Source organism: Physcomitrium patens, chromosome 13 (assembly GCF_059467195.1).
Source record: "Physcomitrium patens ecotype Gransden chromosome 13, ASM5946719v1, whole genome shotgun sequence".
In the NCBI taxonomy this organism is placed as follows: Eukaryota; Viridiplantae; Streptophyta; class Bryopsida; order Funariales; family Funariaceae; genus Physcomitrium; species Physcomitrium patens.
The window spans coordinates 14,579,862-14,591,726 of record NC_143422.1 but is presented as its reverse complement, the minus strand read 5'-3'; the positions used below and the strand labels follow the sequence as shown (position 1 = coordinate 14,591,726).

General features: G+C 40.7%; 3 protein-coding genes across 10 annotated transcripts; all 3 read right to left on the bottom strand.

Annotated features, from left to right (window-relative positions):
• Window positions 1-764: 764 nt before the first annotated feature.
• Window positions 765-3,347, bottom strand: LOC112290601 (uncharacterized). Of its 8 annotated transcripts, none has more exons than XM_024537051.3 (5): window positions 2,900-3,347; window positions 2,244-2,404; window positions 1,697-1,915; window positions 1,459-1,521; window positions 765-1,189 (listed from the first exon to the last, which is right to left on the bottom strand). In XM_024537051.3, the coding sequence occupies exons 2-5, from the start codon at window positions 2,376-2,378 to the stop codon at window positions 1,076-1,078; spliced, it is 531 nt and encodes a 176-aa protein (XP_024392819.1). In that variant the 5' UTR covers window positions 2,379-2,404; window positions 2,900-3,347; the 3' UTR covers window positions 765-1,075. The 8 variants fall into 8 exon arrangements, with proteins under 8 accessions (XP_024392819.1, XP_024392818.1, XP_024392821.1 ...); XM_024537050.3 differs by having other exon boundaries at window positions 3,067-3,347; XM_024537053.3 differs by having other exon boundaries at window positions 3,246-3,347.
• A 749-nt stretch (window positions 3,348-4,096) lies between these two features.
• On the bottom strand, window positions 4,097-6,118 carry LOC112290600 (small ribosomal subunit protein eS8y). Its single transcript, XM_024537049.3, has 5 exons — window positions 6,065-6,118; window positions 5,863-5,935; window positions 5,363-5,690; window positions 5,010-5,176; window positions 4,097-4,298 (listed from the first exon to the last, which is right to left on the bottom strand). Exons 1-5 carry the CDS (start codon window positions 6,066-6,068, stop codon window positions 4,220-4,222), a joined length of 651 nt encoding a protein of 216 aa, XP_024392817.1. The 5' UTR covers window positions 6,069-6,118; the 3' UTR covers window positions 4,097-4,219.
• Window positions 6,119-8,810: 2,692 nt separating this feature from the next.
• LOC112290297 (uncharacterized) lies at window positions 8,811-11,537 on the bottom strand. The gene is made up of 5 exons (XM_024536433.3): window positions 11,287-11,537; window positions 10,969-11,112; window positions 9,936-10,785; window positions 9,644-9,804; window positions 8,811-9,495 (listed from the first exon to the last, which is right to left on the bottom strand). Exons 1-5 carry the CDS (start codon window positions 11,397-11,399, stop codon window positions 9,222-9,224), a joined length of 1,542 nt encoding a protein of 513 aa, XP_024392201.1. The 5' UTR covers window positions 11,400-11,537; the 3' UTR covers window positions 8,811-9,221.
• Between the last annotated feature and the right edge of the window lie 328 nt (window positions 11,538-11,865).

Below are 11,865 nucleotides of genomic sequence, written 5' to 3'. Positions count from 1 at the left end.
TTCATGTTTCTAGTGTTTTCTTGCTCTTCTACTAGTTTCATTATAATCTTCCATTACTCTTCCAGGTCTACTTTCTTGCCCTCCTTCCATTCGTTTCATGATCTATTTTTCTTTCATGCGAAAGGAACTCTGTCGTTCTATAAAACTGTACACAGGAATATCCATGGAAAGGTGGCAGCTTTGACCACCCACATGGCTTGGACAGATAAACAGATAAAATACACACAATGAAATATAAAAACATACATCTTTTAAGAGTGAGGACTGTAGAATCTTGAAATTGTCTCTGTTGCTCAATGTTGGAGGGAAGTTGATGCCCATATGTTAAACAACAAATCAGATGTTTACTGCCTACTCAAAGCAGTAATCTATGCATAAACTGGGCAAAAATATCTCCAAATGCGATCGGACTTTTTAGATGCTTTTTGTCGAGATCGAGATTGGACTGATCTGTAACTGAAGACCGATTCAACCGCTGACATTATTAGGGCAATTAGTCAAACTTTCAGATTGGCAGAATTTAGGCAGATACACAACGCTCTAGGTACAAAGAAAGATGAAACATTCAATGTCGATAAAATAAAATAAAAATGCCAAAGGATGGAAAGAGTGGCTCATAACTCTTCCGAAAGCAGTGAAGCATGTTCTGTCATACACAACTGCTCACCAATTTAACCATCCAAATATGAGAAAAGAAACAGGGGACGGTGCCAACTCGATCTCACAAATAATGACAATACAGAAGCAAGCATTTACAATTGAAATTGTGAGAGCTCCTTGAACTTTATGTTCATGTGAGTATATCAAAAAAGGTAAGCATTCCAAGGTGCAGGTATACCCTGCCTTCTGATGTGACATGATACTCGTATCACAACCAGTTGTTATGCCTAATGCCCAAGTAATTTAAGAGGAAATGAAAATTGACGGGAACACCAGCCAGATCCTCATTTGCCCCTAGTCTTGCTTCTTCGTTATGTTACATACCTGAGTCTTATGCGAGATTGAGAGACCAGAAGTATCTTTGAGCGTGTTGGAGGAGGGCCGATGAGTGCACCGGCTCATTACTGAACTAAGCTTAAACCATCGTTCCCTCTGTCTCGATTTCAAAGACGAAGTCTCCATTCGCTTGGCTCATCGCTTCGTTCAATACGGCGTCCACATCCACGAACTTTTCATCGTTAGTTGAGCTCTACATGTGCACCAGTACCTGGTCAGGTCTAAAGCTATGACTGACGGATACAAACCGAGTGCAAGGATGCTCGGAAGCTGTACCCATCATTGATGTCAAACTATGTTTATCTGAAGATAGGAATGGCACACATGCTAAACATATCAAAACCCCTATAGCCAGGCATACATTTGCATTCATTTTCATTCATGTGCAAGACGTTCATAGAAAGAGAAACCCTGAAAAAATTGTGCAGTCAGGTATGTGTTTGACAAGGTCGTTGTACTTACTTGAAGCTCTGGCATTTCATTCATAACCTCGGCAACGACATCTCTTGTGATGGTACCTTGCATCTGTAATATTCCCATAGAAGCTATATCAGAATCATCATAAACTGATCCGTAAATATAGTCTTTGTGTACAAGGAAAATTCGGTAGTAGCAACCAGATAGATACTAGTCCATGGGCATTTCTTTTAGTGAGAAACATTTGAGAAACCAGGTGAGGTCAAATTGATGGCGTTCTCACCTCCCCAGTATCGTATTCTTTCTCAAACTCCTCCATTGTTGCGCGAGAAACCATGTTTTCAAACTCCGCACCCACATTCGCAATACCAGGAGGTGGCAACTTCGACTCATGGCTACTGCAACTTTGTTTGCCGTTACCATTACCACCACAGCAGCTGCCACTCCCTTCGGCCGCGCAGATTACCAGGCGAACGGTACTTCTTTGACTAAGACCTTGCACCTGCCACCTTTCAGGCTCAGTAATAGTCACTCACAAGCGAAGCAGGGAAATTCTTTTCCCTCTCATACTTCACAACGCTAAGCTAATGAAATCTTCGTACATATGTTTCAGAAACTCTACCAAGGGGCATCATGTGATTAATACCATGGCGGGCAATTTAAACTGACAAAATGAGTGAAAACTAGTGTGAACATTTGAATTGCTAAGAGTTGTGCTGAATTGTTCCTTGCAAAAGTGGATTAAGCATTTTTTTTATTCAACCAGTTCGCAATATGTTGAGATCATCCACAACTCAGCGTGTCTACGAGAGGTAGAAACGAAGACAAACCTTTCTTGGTACGACAGGGACAAAATTAACTGTAGCCGGCCTGCTCCCAATCTCCAGTGAAGAAGATCTTTGCTTAGCACAAGTAACGTAATTTGATGCTCGAAGGCATTGTGACTGGTAAACTTTCATCGCCATCTCTTATGTTTAAAAAGCTTCTGTTCCTGTATAAAATACCCAATATCTAACCTTAGTACTGGATATTGTACACACAGACCTTAAGGGCACCTAGATACATGCTCTACCGAAAAAACGACCTAACTAGACGAACTTCGACATCACCGCAGCCTCTACTTCCAAACTAAGCAACTCATTTGATCGTGTTTCAAATCTAATGGTAAAATTACAGAAATAGTATTTAAAACAAACGATGGAAATTCTGATAGTGTGTCGAAATGCAACGCTGACTTAGCAATATCTTTGATAAAAACTGCAATCCTTTTCACTAAGTCTGAACAATTAAGAGACCACTATATGCATCACCAGTATAAAATTAGTATGAAGCTCTTTCCAAATAGTTTTCATAAATGACACTGATTTGCGAAGAAATGAAAATGATCTCAATCCAATTAGACCAGACAGGATTACTCGATTCACACTGATTCTCAGTTACCCAGTTTAATAAATGCATTGTGCTTGCAAGGGAAATTTCATATCACCTGGAGCATGGTGCGAACTTCTTCTAAAACCCCAAAAACACAACGAAAACCAGGGCTCCCCACTAACTAAGCGCATTGAATGTATGCGAAAATGTTAAACAGAATGCCCACTATAACTGACCGAACAAATGTAACCTCCGCAACTGGACAAGGGAAAAAAACGCAACCGTTCTGAGCACCTCGAACTTCCAAAGCTTGCTGTGTCGAGAAGCAATCAACGACAGCGATCGTTGCGACTCGGGAATTAAATCGCTACGAATGCCAATGACAAAGAAAGACGACACAACCCAACAACATCAAACCCAAACGACGAGAACGACAGTGTGATTTTGTAACCTGGAAGTACCTATGAATGTGATGAACGTAGATAAGCTGTAAGGGCCCTGGAGTGAGGATTGCTTGAACAATGTATCCCATAAAGCACGTATGAGCTGCTCTAAGAAATTGAGACCCAGAGGAAAGCAAACAGCCCCCTGAGGGATGAGGCTATCACTATCCGCCTTCCTTGGACGACGTGGAGGGCTGCATTTGGTGGGTTGTATACCGGGGAGTTTAGGGACCTTTTGACGTGGCCAGGAGGTATATCAAAATTCGCACCAGCAGAGACACACTGGCGTAGTTGGAGACTATCAATGGAAGAGGAATCCCAGCAGCTCATTGGTGTGTATTGTGTGTGTCGATTTCACAATCTAGGTGGTTGAAATCTGGTCTCGCTGTTTTGGGCGAGGTTCAAATTTATCGCTTAGTGCAGCAGTTTTGAAGAAATTTCCCGTTTGCATGATGCGCGTCATTCGGATTCCACCAATGTAATGTATGTTGAAGCCAGCGCTGACCTTATGCAGTTCATCAAAATCGCACATGCTTCAAATCGTTTTCAGATTGTGCTAATGGTTCGAAGTGCTCGGAAGTGCATTCTGGGGCAGGATTAGATCTTGACGTGCAGAAAGTGAAACCACGGAATGCAGCGAGGGGACGTTTCGAATACTACGTCCTGATTATCCATGACAAATAACCAAGTTCGAATTAAAGTTCCGGAAGGAATATTAATGAACTCTAGGATCCAAAGTGCGAGCTGCAAGTGACATCCAGCCGCAGCGAGAATGACTTCAATTGTCAGGAAACGACACATTGAGTTGTAGGGAAACTTTTGGGGAGATTAAGAATCATACAAGGCGTAATGTGTTGAAGATCCTCAGGTAATGTCACAATGCAGATTCTGATTGCGAGAAATTTTCCATTATGAAAAAACCTGAATCAATAGGTTTCGCATAGCCTCGACAAGGCACACCAGAATAGTCCTATCAAATGACTACCAAAAGCCTAGGCGGCGGCACCCTTGCCCTTTTTCTTCTGGATCTTCTTCTGGTAAAACTCAAGCTCCTTACCTTCCAAGATGTACCTGCAAGAATTAGAGAAAAAAACATTAATGTCCGGAGAAAGCTGGTAACGATTACCACGTAGAGCAATAGGTCTCAATTTCACCATGACTTGTAATGCCTGTCTGCCATGATAACGGAGATATTTGCCAGTATGACCCTTTCCATACTCATCCCAGAACACACATATCAAAACATCCAAAATACTTCGCTGGCTCTACAGCTTCCGTTGATCACAATGACATACTGTTTCTAAACGAAAAGCTCGTTAGTAATTAAAATGATTGAACATACTCTCATTGGCTTAATACCAGAAATTTAAAATGCGTATTTCGTCTGATCAATTACATCTCTGGGAACAAGGGTCGTAATATCATCAAGGAGTCACCGAAGAAGCGTTTGGCCATGATACAGCCGACTGCTATCAAAGAAGCAAGTTAACCGTATCGCTCTAGGTGCGGTCATACTGCGAATACCTGGATAATACACCTTTGAACATCCAAATTCAGCGAAACTTCTTTAAGTTGCGTGACGGAGATATTAATTTTGAATATGGCGCACTACATGTGCGCAAAAAGAGGACGAGTGCCTACTGTGGGCGTCAAATTTGAGAATAAGTTATTAATTGCAGAGTGTAAATTTGTATCCGTGTCGTGTTCGTGCGATAGGACGATTGTCACTAGATTAAGATCTACATTAATTCGATATCTACTTCAGAAGGTAAGCGAGCGTACCCGTCAGCACGGCCGCACTGGCCAGGGCGGGAGGCAATGCAGGCGAGCAGCCTGCCGCTGGCAAACTGATCTTCCAAGTGGGAGTCCAGCTTCTGGCCCTCCAATCTCTTAGCCAGCTTCCTCTGCACGTGGGCGCTCTTCTTCTCTTCCTCTGTGGTTTCGGCGTCCTGCGAAACAAAAAAAGCATGTGAAATTAGCTTGAAGACCGGTTAATAAAATGTGTTGCATGAAGACCATTACAAAGTAACAACAGAAAAATCCCACATCCTAAGACCTAATCCTGAAGTAAAAAAATAGAGTACTCATTTAAAGAGAGTATATCATTAACACACTTGAAAATCACTGCAGCTCACCTCAGTATCCTTCTTGGCTGCCGCCTTCTTCTTCTTGCCAATTTCAACACCGTAGTGCTGGCTGTACCAGGTGCGGAAAGGAGCAGCATCAACTTGGATGATGGCATTCTTCACCAAAGTCTGGGTACGGACCAGCTCATTGTTGGAGGCATTGTAGACCACATCCAGGACTCTGGTCTTCCGGGTGACAGCCTCGGAACCCCAAGAGAAATTTCCTGTGTCCAAACGCAACGCCCGGAACTTAGAGTTACCGCCACGCACACGGATGCGCCTGACAGTCTTGTTGCTAGACAACTTGGTCATGGCACCTTGCCTTCCCAACTCGTACCTACAAAGCCGGCCCACGTAGTCAGAAAACCTCGCATATCATCCCAAAAATTAAAAACCCATAATCCAAGCCGGATGCGACAACACCAAACCCTAAGACCTCTAAAAACACCCCAAAACTAACTGATCTGAGTACGCATAGCATCGTGACGGAAACGGCAGCGAGGGCATACTTGCGCTTCTTGCGCCATGATTTCTTCTTTCCTCCAGTCGCCCGTCTCTTGTGAGTCGAATCCCGAGAGATACCTGCACATGCGTAACAATCATGCAAGTCACTCACACACTCGCACTTAGAGTTTCTTCAACACGGGTAACAAATTGCGATGCGAGTAGCAAGGACACAGAGCAGAGCAAAGGAAGGGAAGGGCGTGGTACCCATGGTTGCGGTGTGTGCTCGCAAGAGCTCCGGCGAGGTGGAGTCGCGCTTCGAAACGGAAAGAGAGCCTGCTGGATGGCAAGCTCACGATTTAGGGTTTAGGGTTAGGGTTTCGAGCCCGAGTTCTCTACCCACTTCGCCCTTCGTTCCGCCGGGTAGACCCGTTGCTTTCGTTCCCATTGCGATTTTTATCAATGTGGGCTTATTATTACTGTGGGTTAATAGCATTAAGGATAATTGAGAATTGCTATCCTAATCTAAACTGATATCCTAAATAGCTGATAATGGTCCTACACATCAGCTTTATTTTTATTTTTTTAATTTTTTTCTTTTTTCTTTTTTTCATTTGGATGATAATATTATTGTTGAGAGCTAGTCTTGTGATTGAGAGAATGTTGTTTACCAAGGTGTGTGATGTACAATATTTTTAATAATTCACTGCATTTTAGATTGCCAAATATTAAACAGAAATTAGCATCATGTGAGATATATATACTCATACACATATGCTTCTTATAGTATAGCTGTTTTAGATAGTTGATATTACAGATATATATATATATATATATATATATAAATATATAGATATATAGATATATAATTATATAGATATAAAATTATGTATCTATATATTTTTTTTTTCTTCACATGAAAATTGTGAAATTAATAATACTTAGGAAATAAAGTGATACAATTTTAGAACTGTACTTGAAGGGTTTTGTGAATTAAAATGTTTTTCCTTTTTTCGGTTTTCTTTGCTTAGAGCACTAACCCATACGGATTGAAACATAATGATACTTTTGGAACTTCGACTAGTGATTCAATTAAATCTTAGAAACTATTTTATTTTTTATTTTTTTCTGTTATACCTACACTGTTTTTATTTTCTAGAAAGTCACAGCCTTACAAGAACAATAGAAAATAATTGTTCGTGTGATGAAAAAGAAACAATTATATCTAGATCAAGCGTAAAAATCAAGTTACTTGAAGTCAAACAACAATCAAGCAATCTTGTATAAGATTAAGGTATTCAAGAGCATATTATTTTGATATTTTAAATCAGATGAATGTTACAATACACCATCAGCGGTTTCCACTATAAACAAATACACCTCTAGATCTATGTTTTTTTTAATGTTTTAAAATCTCAAAAATAATCATACACATTTGAAAAAGAAATGAAAAGAAAAGAAAAGGAAAAGAGGACTACTACTACCACTACATTTTTTTGGATTGAAATTTAAGGCTACAAAGAATCTACAATTTAACAAAGTTGTGATATCAATAACTATATTTTTGAATATAGAAGTCAATATCAAATATATCTAATATACTTTAAATGATACACATAGTGTAACATCAGTATTTTTATTCTAATCAAATTCTTATAGTAGATGTGACACATCCCATAACCAAGATAAATATACATATAAGAATTCATCAAAGTAAACATATATATAAATGTATGGATGTATATATTATGTAAATATGAATGTATTCAATAGTTGTTTGTAAGTTTTGGAATATTTGTTTACGAAATTTAATTTTGAGCATTTCTCTTGATTGTACACATACTTTAAAATGGCCATCAATTGTGCTATTTCTTTCAACAACTACAAATTGCTTAAACATCACACAAACTCATCCAACAATTCAAATCTTAAAAAAAGAATTGATTACTATGTTGAGAGAACTTAGTTTTAAGTAAAATAGTTTCAAATTAACAAGTAACTCTGTATTAAACTTAAAAAAATGCCGTAAGTGTAAATTATTTGTTAATTGCAAATAATAAATCTCATAATCACAAATGTTTCCATATTACATGTTTAAATACAGTTTCAGAGTTTTAGAATTTTGATAATATCATTGTCATTGCTTTTAAGCATTCATTCTTTTTTGTGGAATTATTAAACAATTCAAGTTTGTAAAGATTATGGAATAAGATGTATTTTTAAAATTGAAAAAAAAATGTATATAAATTCTTAAATAAATGATATTTCAGGGATTTGGAGGTACACACACAATTTGTCTAAAAGATTTTATACTAATTTTCTCATAAAAGTATAGAAGGAAACATTTCAGATTTGTATGAAAAAATGACATGATGTGGAAATCTCAAAGTGACTTGTCAAAAGAATGCACAAATTTACTATCTATATATGAACTAATGTAACTTCAAAGTTACAGTTGGTGATCAAATTAATATGTGTGTAAGCAATTTTGATTAGAAAAATGAAAATAACACGTCATCAATTTTAAGAGGTCATCAAATGTTATATCAGATTGTAAGAACTACCGTATTATCAAAGATAGCTGCACACACTTTTTATTTTTATTTTTTATAGAGTTAATACTTAAAATATGGTTAGAAGAATCCTTTATTAAATGTATATTTTGATCAAAGAATTATGATTGACAATTTTGCAGTTGATATTAACTTATTTTGTTACTTCATGCTTGGGGTAGAATTGAAGAATATACAAAAAATTGATGTGGGGATTAAATGAAACTAAAAAAGCACAACCTTTAGATAGAATACAAGTAAATATATTACAAACATGCTGCAATTATGAATTTGAATCACATGTATACCACACTGTAACAAACTTAAAACTATATATACATATATATATATATATATATATATACATTTTCACACATGTACATAGATACACATAGACAACTACAAATACAAGGGATTGGAAAGATGTAAACAACCCCACAAACATTTCCATGACACAACAATTTCATAAACCAATTACAACCTTATATTCATTTATACAATTACACCACAAGATTCCCAACTTCCAAAACTGAGTGGGAGGTGGGGGGGCTGGGCATTAGGGTTTCCTACATTCCCAGATAAAAACACATTGACATCAGGGTTGAAAAGAATGAATGCACAAATTGGCTCGATCTACAACAGACATAAGGCGCTACCAACATTATCATTTTCAACAAAAAAATAAAAAAAAATAACAAAAAATAAAAAAAACACACACACACACACACACACACACAAAATACAAAACACAAATCCTCGTAATCTACGCCGCGTTTTCGGTGATGGTCGCGCGCCGACAGCCGCCAAAATGCACCGGATGCACGCTACGACGCGAAGGGATTTGCAGTGAGTGCTATTGTTGTTGTTATGATCTAAGCAACCATGGTGTAAGGGTCTTGGCCTATCCGCTTCACAGCCAACATCTCTTCGACCTTGCTTGCCAGGGACTCATCGCACTTGCGGAACACACCCATTTGTCGCTGGATGATCATCTCCTTGGCGCCCATGATGTGGCCCGCGATGTTCTTCGCTGTCTGCCCCCGATCCTGGGCCGACATAGCTTGCCATAGAGCTCTTGGCTGCTCATAGTCGTCTTGCTCCGTCCACTTCCTGGGCGGTGTTCTACTCACCACTCCGCCGTCGTGCCTGCGTTTCATCGAACAGGGTGTAAAGGCTCATTAGTAACAAAACCAGGAAGATGAAGAATGCGCCCATCGTTTGAAATATTGTGGAAGCCGTTGTCTAAGACATTGTTGATATATGCGTATGTGTGTGTGAGGGTGAGTTGAATCACTTGTAAGGGTGCACGTCAGGTTGAGAAGGGTCGGGGCGAGGCAAATCCTCGAAGGAGTTGGGGTAATAGTTTGGGTTGCTGCCGCCGTTGTCACTGACGTTCATGAATCCATCGCGAGCGTAGGTTTGGACTTTAGCGAAGGGGCACCGGTTGACAGGAATCTGTTGCAGAGAATGGTGGAATGAAAGTTAGACGACATTTTTGGTAGAAATGATACTGTACCAGATTGATGAGGAATTGGACGACAGGAATGGGGGATGGATAATGTTTGGAGAATAAGGCACACGAGGACCTGCAAGTAATTTGAGCCTAGACGATATCGGCTGGCGTCATCGTAAGCGAAGAGACGAGCTTGAAGCACACGGTCTGGCGATGCTTCAATCCCGGGTACGAAATGTCCGGGCGAGAACGACGCTTGTTCCACTTCGGCGAAGTAATTTGTGGGGTTCCTGTCAAATTTCAGCTTCCCGACCTCGCGCAGTGGGTAATCCTTGTGTGACCACACTTTCGTCAAATCGAAAGGATCAAATCGGTACTGGGGAGCGTCCTCGAGAGGCATGACTTGCACCTTGAATGTCCAGGAAGGGCCATTGCCGTTTTGGATGTTTTGGAACAAATCCTCGGTGGAGTAGTCAGGATTGATACCTGCAAGCTCAACTGCGCGCTCGTGCGTCAGGTTCTTGATGCCTTGGTCGCTTAGGAAATGGAACTTCACCCAGTGCGCTTTGCCTTCCTTGTTGACCCACTTGTAGGTGTGGGAGCCATAGCCGTGCATGTGGCGATGGCCGTCAGGAACACCGCGTGGGGAGAATGTGATCAACACCTGGTGCAGTGACTCTGGAACCAGGCTGAGGAAATCCCAGAATGCATTTGGATCCTTCATATGCGTCGCTGGGTTCCGCTTCTGAGAGTGGATCAGGTCGGGAAACTTGATTGCATCCCGAACGAAGAAGACAGGTGTATTGTTCCCAACCATGTCCCAGTTACCTTCCTCCGTGTAGAACTTGATTGAAAACCCACGGGGGTCTCGCGCTGTGTCGGGGAATCCAGACTCACCTGTTACAGTGGACCAGCGTCCGAGGACTGGAGTTCTTTTTCCTACTTCGCTCAAGAATGCAGCTTTGCAGATGTCAGTGACATCGCTGCGCGCGAACACAAAACCAATGTCAAAACAAAAACAAAAAAAAAAAAAAAAAAAAAAAACGATGTATGTTGTGTTGTGATGCGTGGAGAAAACCAACGCTTTATTTAAGCCATGATCTCCCAGGCATTACCAATGTGGAGAGTTAGAAGCACTGAATGACAGGAAGAGAGGTAAAACATACTGAGTGACTTCAAAGTAACCGTGTGCACCCGCGCCTTTGGCATGCACCACGCGCTCGGGGATGCGCTCCCTGTTGAAATGAGCATTCTTCTCGAACAGGTGGAGGTCTTCGAAGAGCGTGTTTCCGCTTTCGCCGATTGTCAAACTGCCAAATGTCGCAAGGAATGTCAGAACTCTGCCTGATAGATCCGCATTCTAGTTTAACTTCTGATCTTCACACATTCAAAGACCTAACTAGCAACCTAGTGATGCCTGAATACTGCATTCCAATGTGACAACAACTTAAAATTCCATGTTTGGCATCAACAGAAAGCATTACCTGTTGTTGTCGTCGGAGACTGGGTGGCCGGCAAGGGTGGTGTACGTCGGCTGCTGCTTACTCACGCCCTCATGCACACCGTCAGACTTGGCCTGGTTGCTTGGTGGCGCCATGGCTGCCTGTTCCACCCCCGTTCAAGCGCTTTAATTTGGGTTGCAAACCAAACTTGAATTGAATGAGTACTATATTCTTCTACAACACTGTCAATCTCAAATGTATAATCTGCTGAATTTCTTCGAACAGTGAAGGCTTTGTGTTGTTTGGACAGCATTACGGGTCCGTGCACTATTTATATGGATTCCAGGGAGACAAGGCCAAGGACAAGTGTCAATCGTAGGATTGCTGGAATGAATTTGTGGTTAACAGCATTCGCACCGAGAAGCGAAAGGTCAAATACAGCAACGTTAATTCCACAGACTCCGAACACGTATAAACTCCTGCGCACTTATGACTGGGGCACCTTTTCAACGAATTGGGTAGTGGCGAATCCAACTGCAGAGGGTCGAAATGCGGTGTGAGAATCCAGGAAACAGCGATCGAAGCCCTCTTTCAGACATCTTTTTCCAGGACAACAACATA

Bases quoted from the DNA above. Each gene is read 5' to 3' on its own strand.
- LOC112290601 (XM_024537051.3), bottom strand. From the start codon at position 2,378: ATGGCGATGAAAGTTTACCAGTCACAATGCCTTCGAGCATCAAATTAC. The intron at 1,522-1,696 runs GTGAGAACGCCA...GGAATATTACAG, and splicing joins AAGAATACGATACTGGGGAG to ATGCAAGGTACCATCACAAG. The intron at 1,190-1,458 runs GTAAGTACAACG...GTGCACATGTAG, and splicing joins ATGAAATGCCAGAGCTTCAA to AGCTCAACTAACGATGAAAA.
- LOC112290600 (XM_024537049.3), bottom strand. The intron at 5,177-5,362 runs GTGAGCTGCAGT...TTTGTTTCGCAG, and splicing joins CAGCCAAGAAGGATACTGAG to GACGCCGAAACCACAGAGGA. The intron at 4,299-5,009 runs GTACGCTCGCTT...TAATTCTTGCAG, and splicing joins CAGTGCGGCCGTGCTGACGG to GTACATCTTGGAAGGTAAGG.
- LOC112290297 (XM_024536433.3), bottom strand. From the start codon at position 11,399: ATGGCGCCACCAAGCAACCAGGCCAAGTCTGACGGTGTGCATGAGGGC. The intron at 11,113-11,286 runs GTAATGCTTTCT...GACATTTGGCAG, and splicing joins GTCTCCGACGACAACAACAG to TTTGACAATCGGCGAAAGCG. The intron at 9,805-9,935 runs GTCCTCGTGTGC...TCTCTGCAACAG, and splicing joins TAGGCTCAAATTACTTGCAG to ATTCCTGTCAACCGGTGCCC.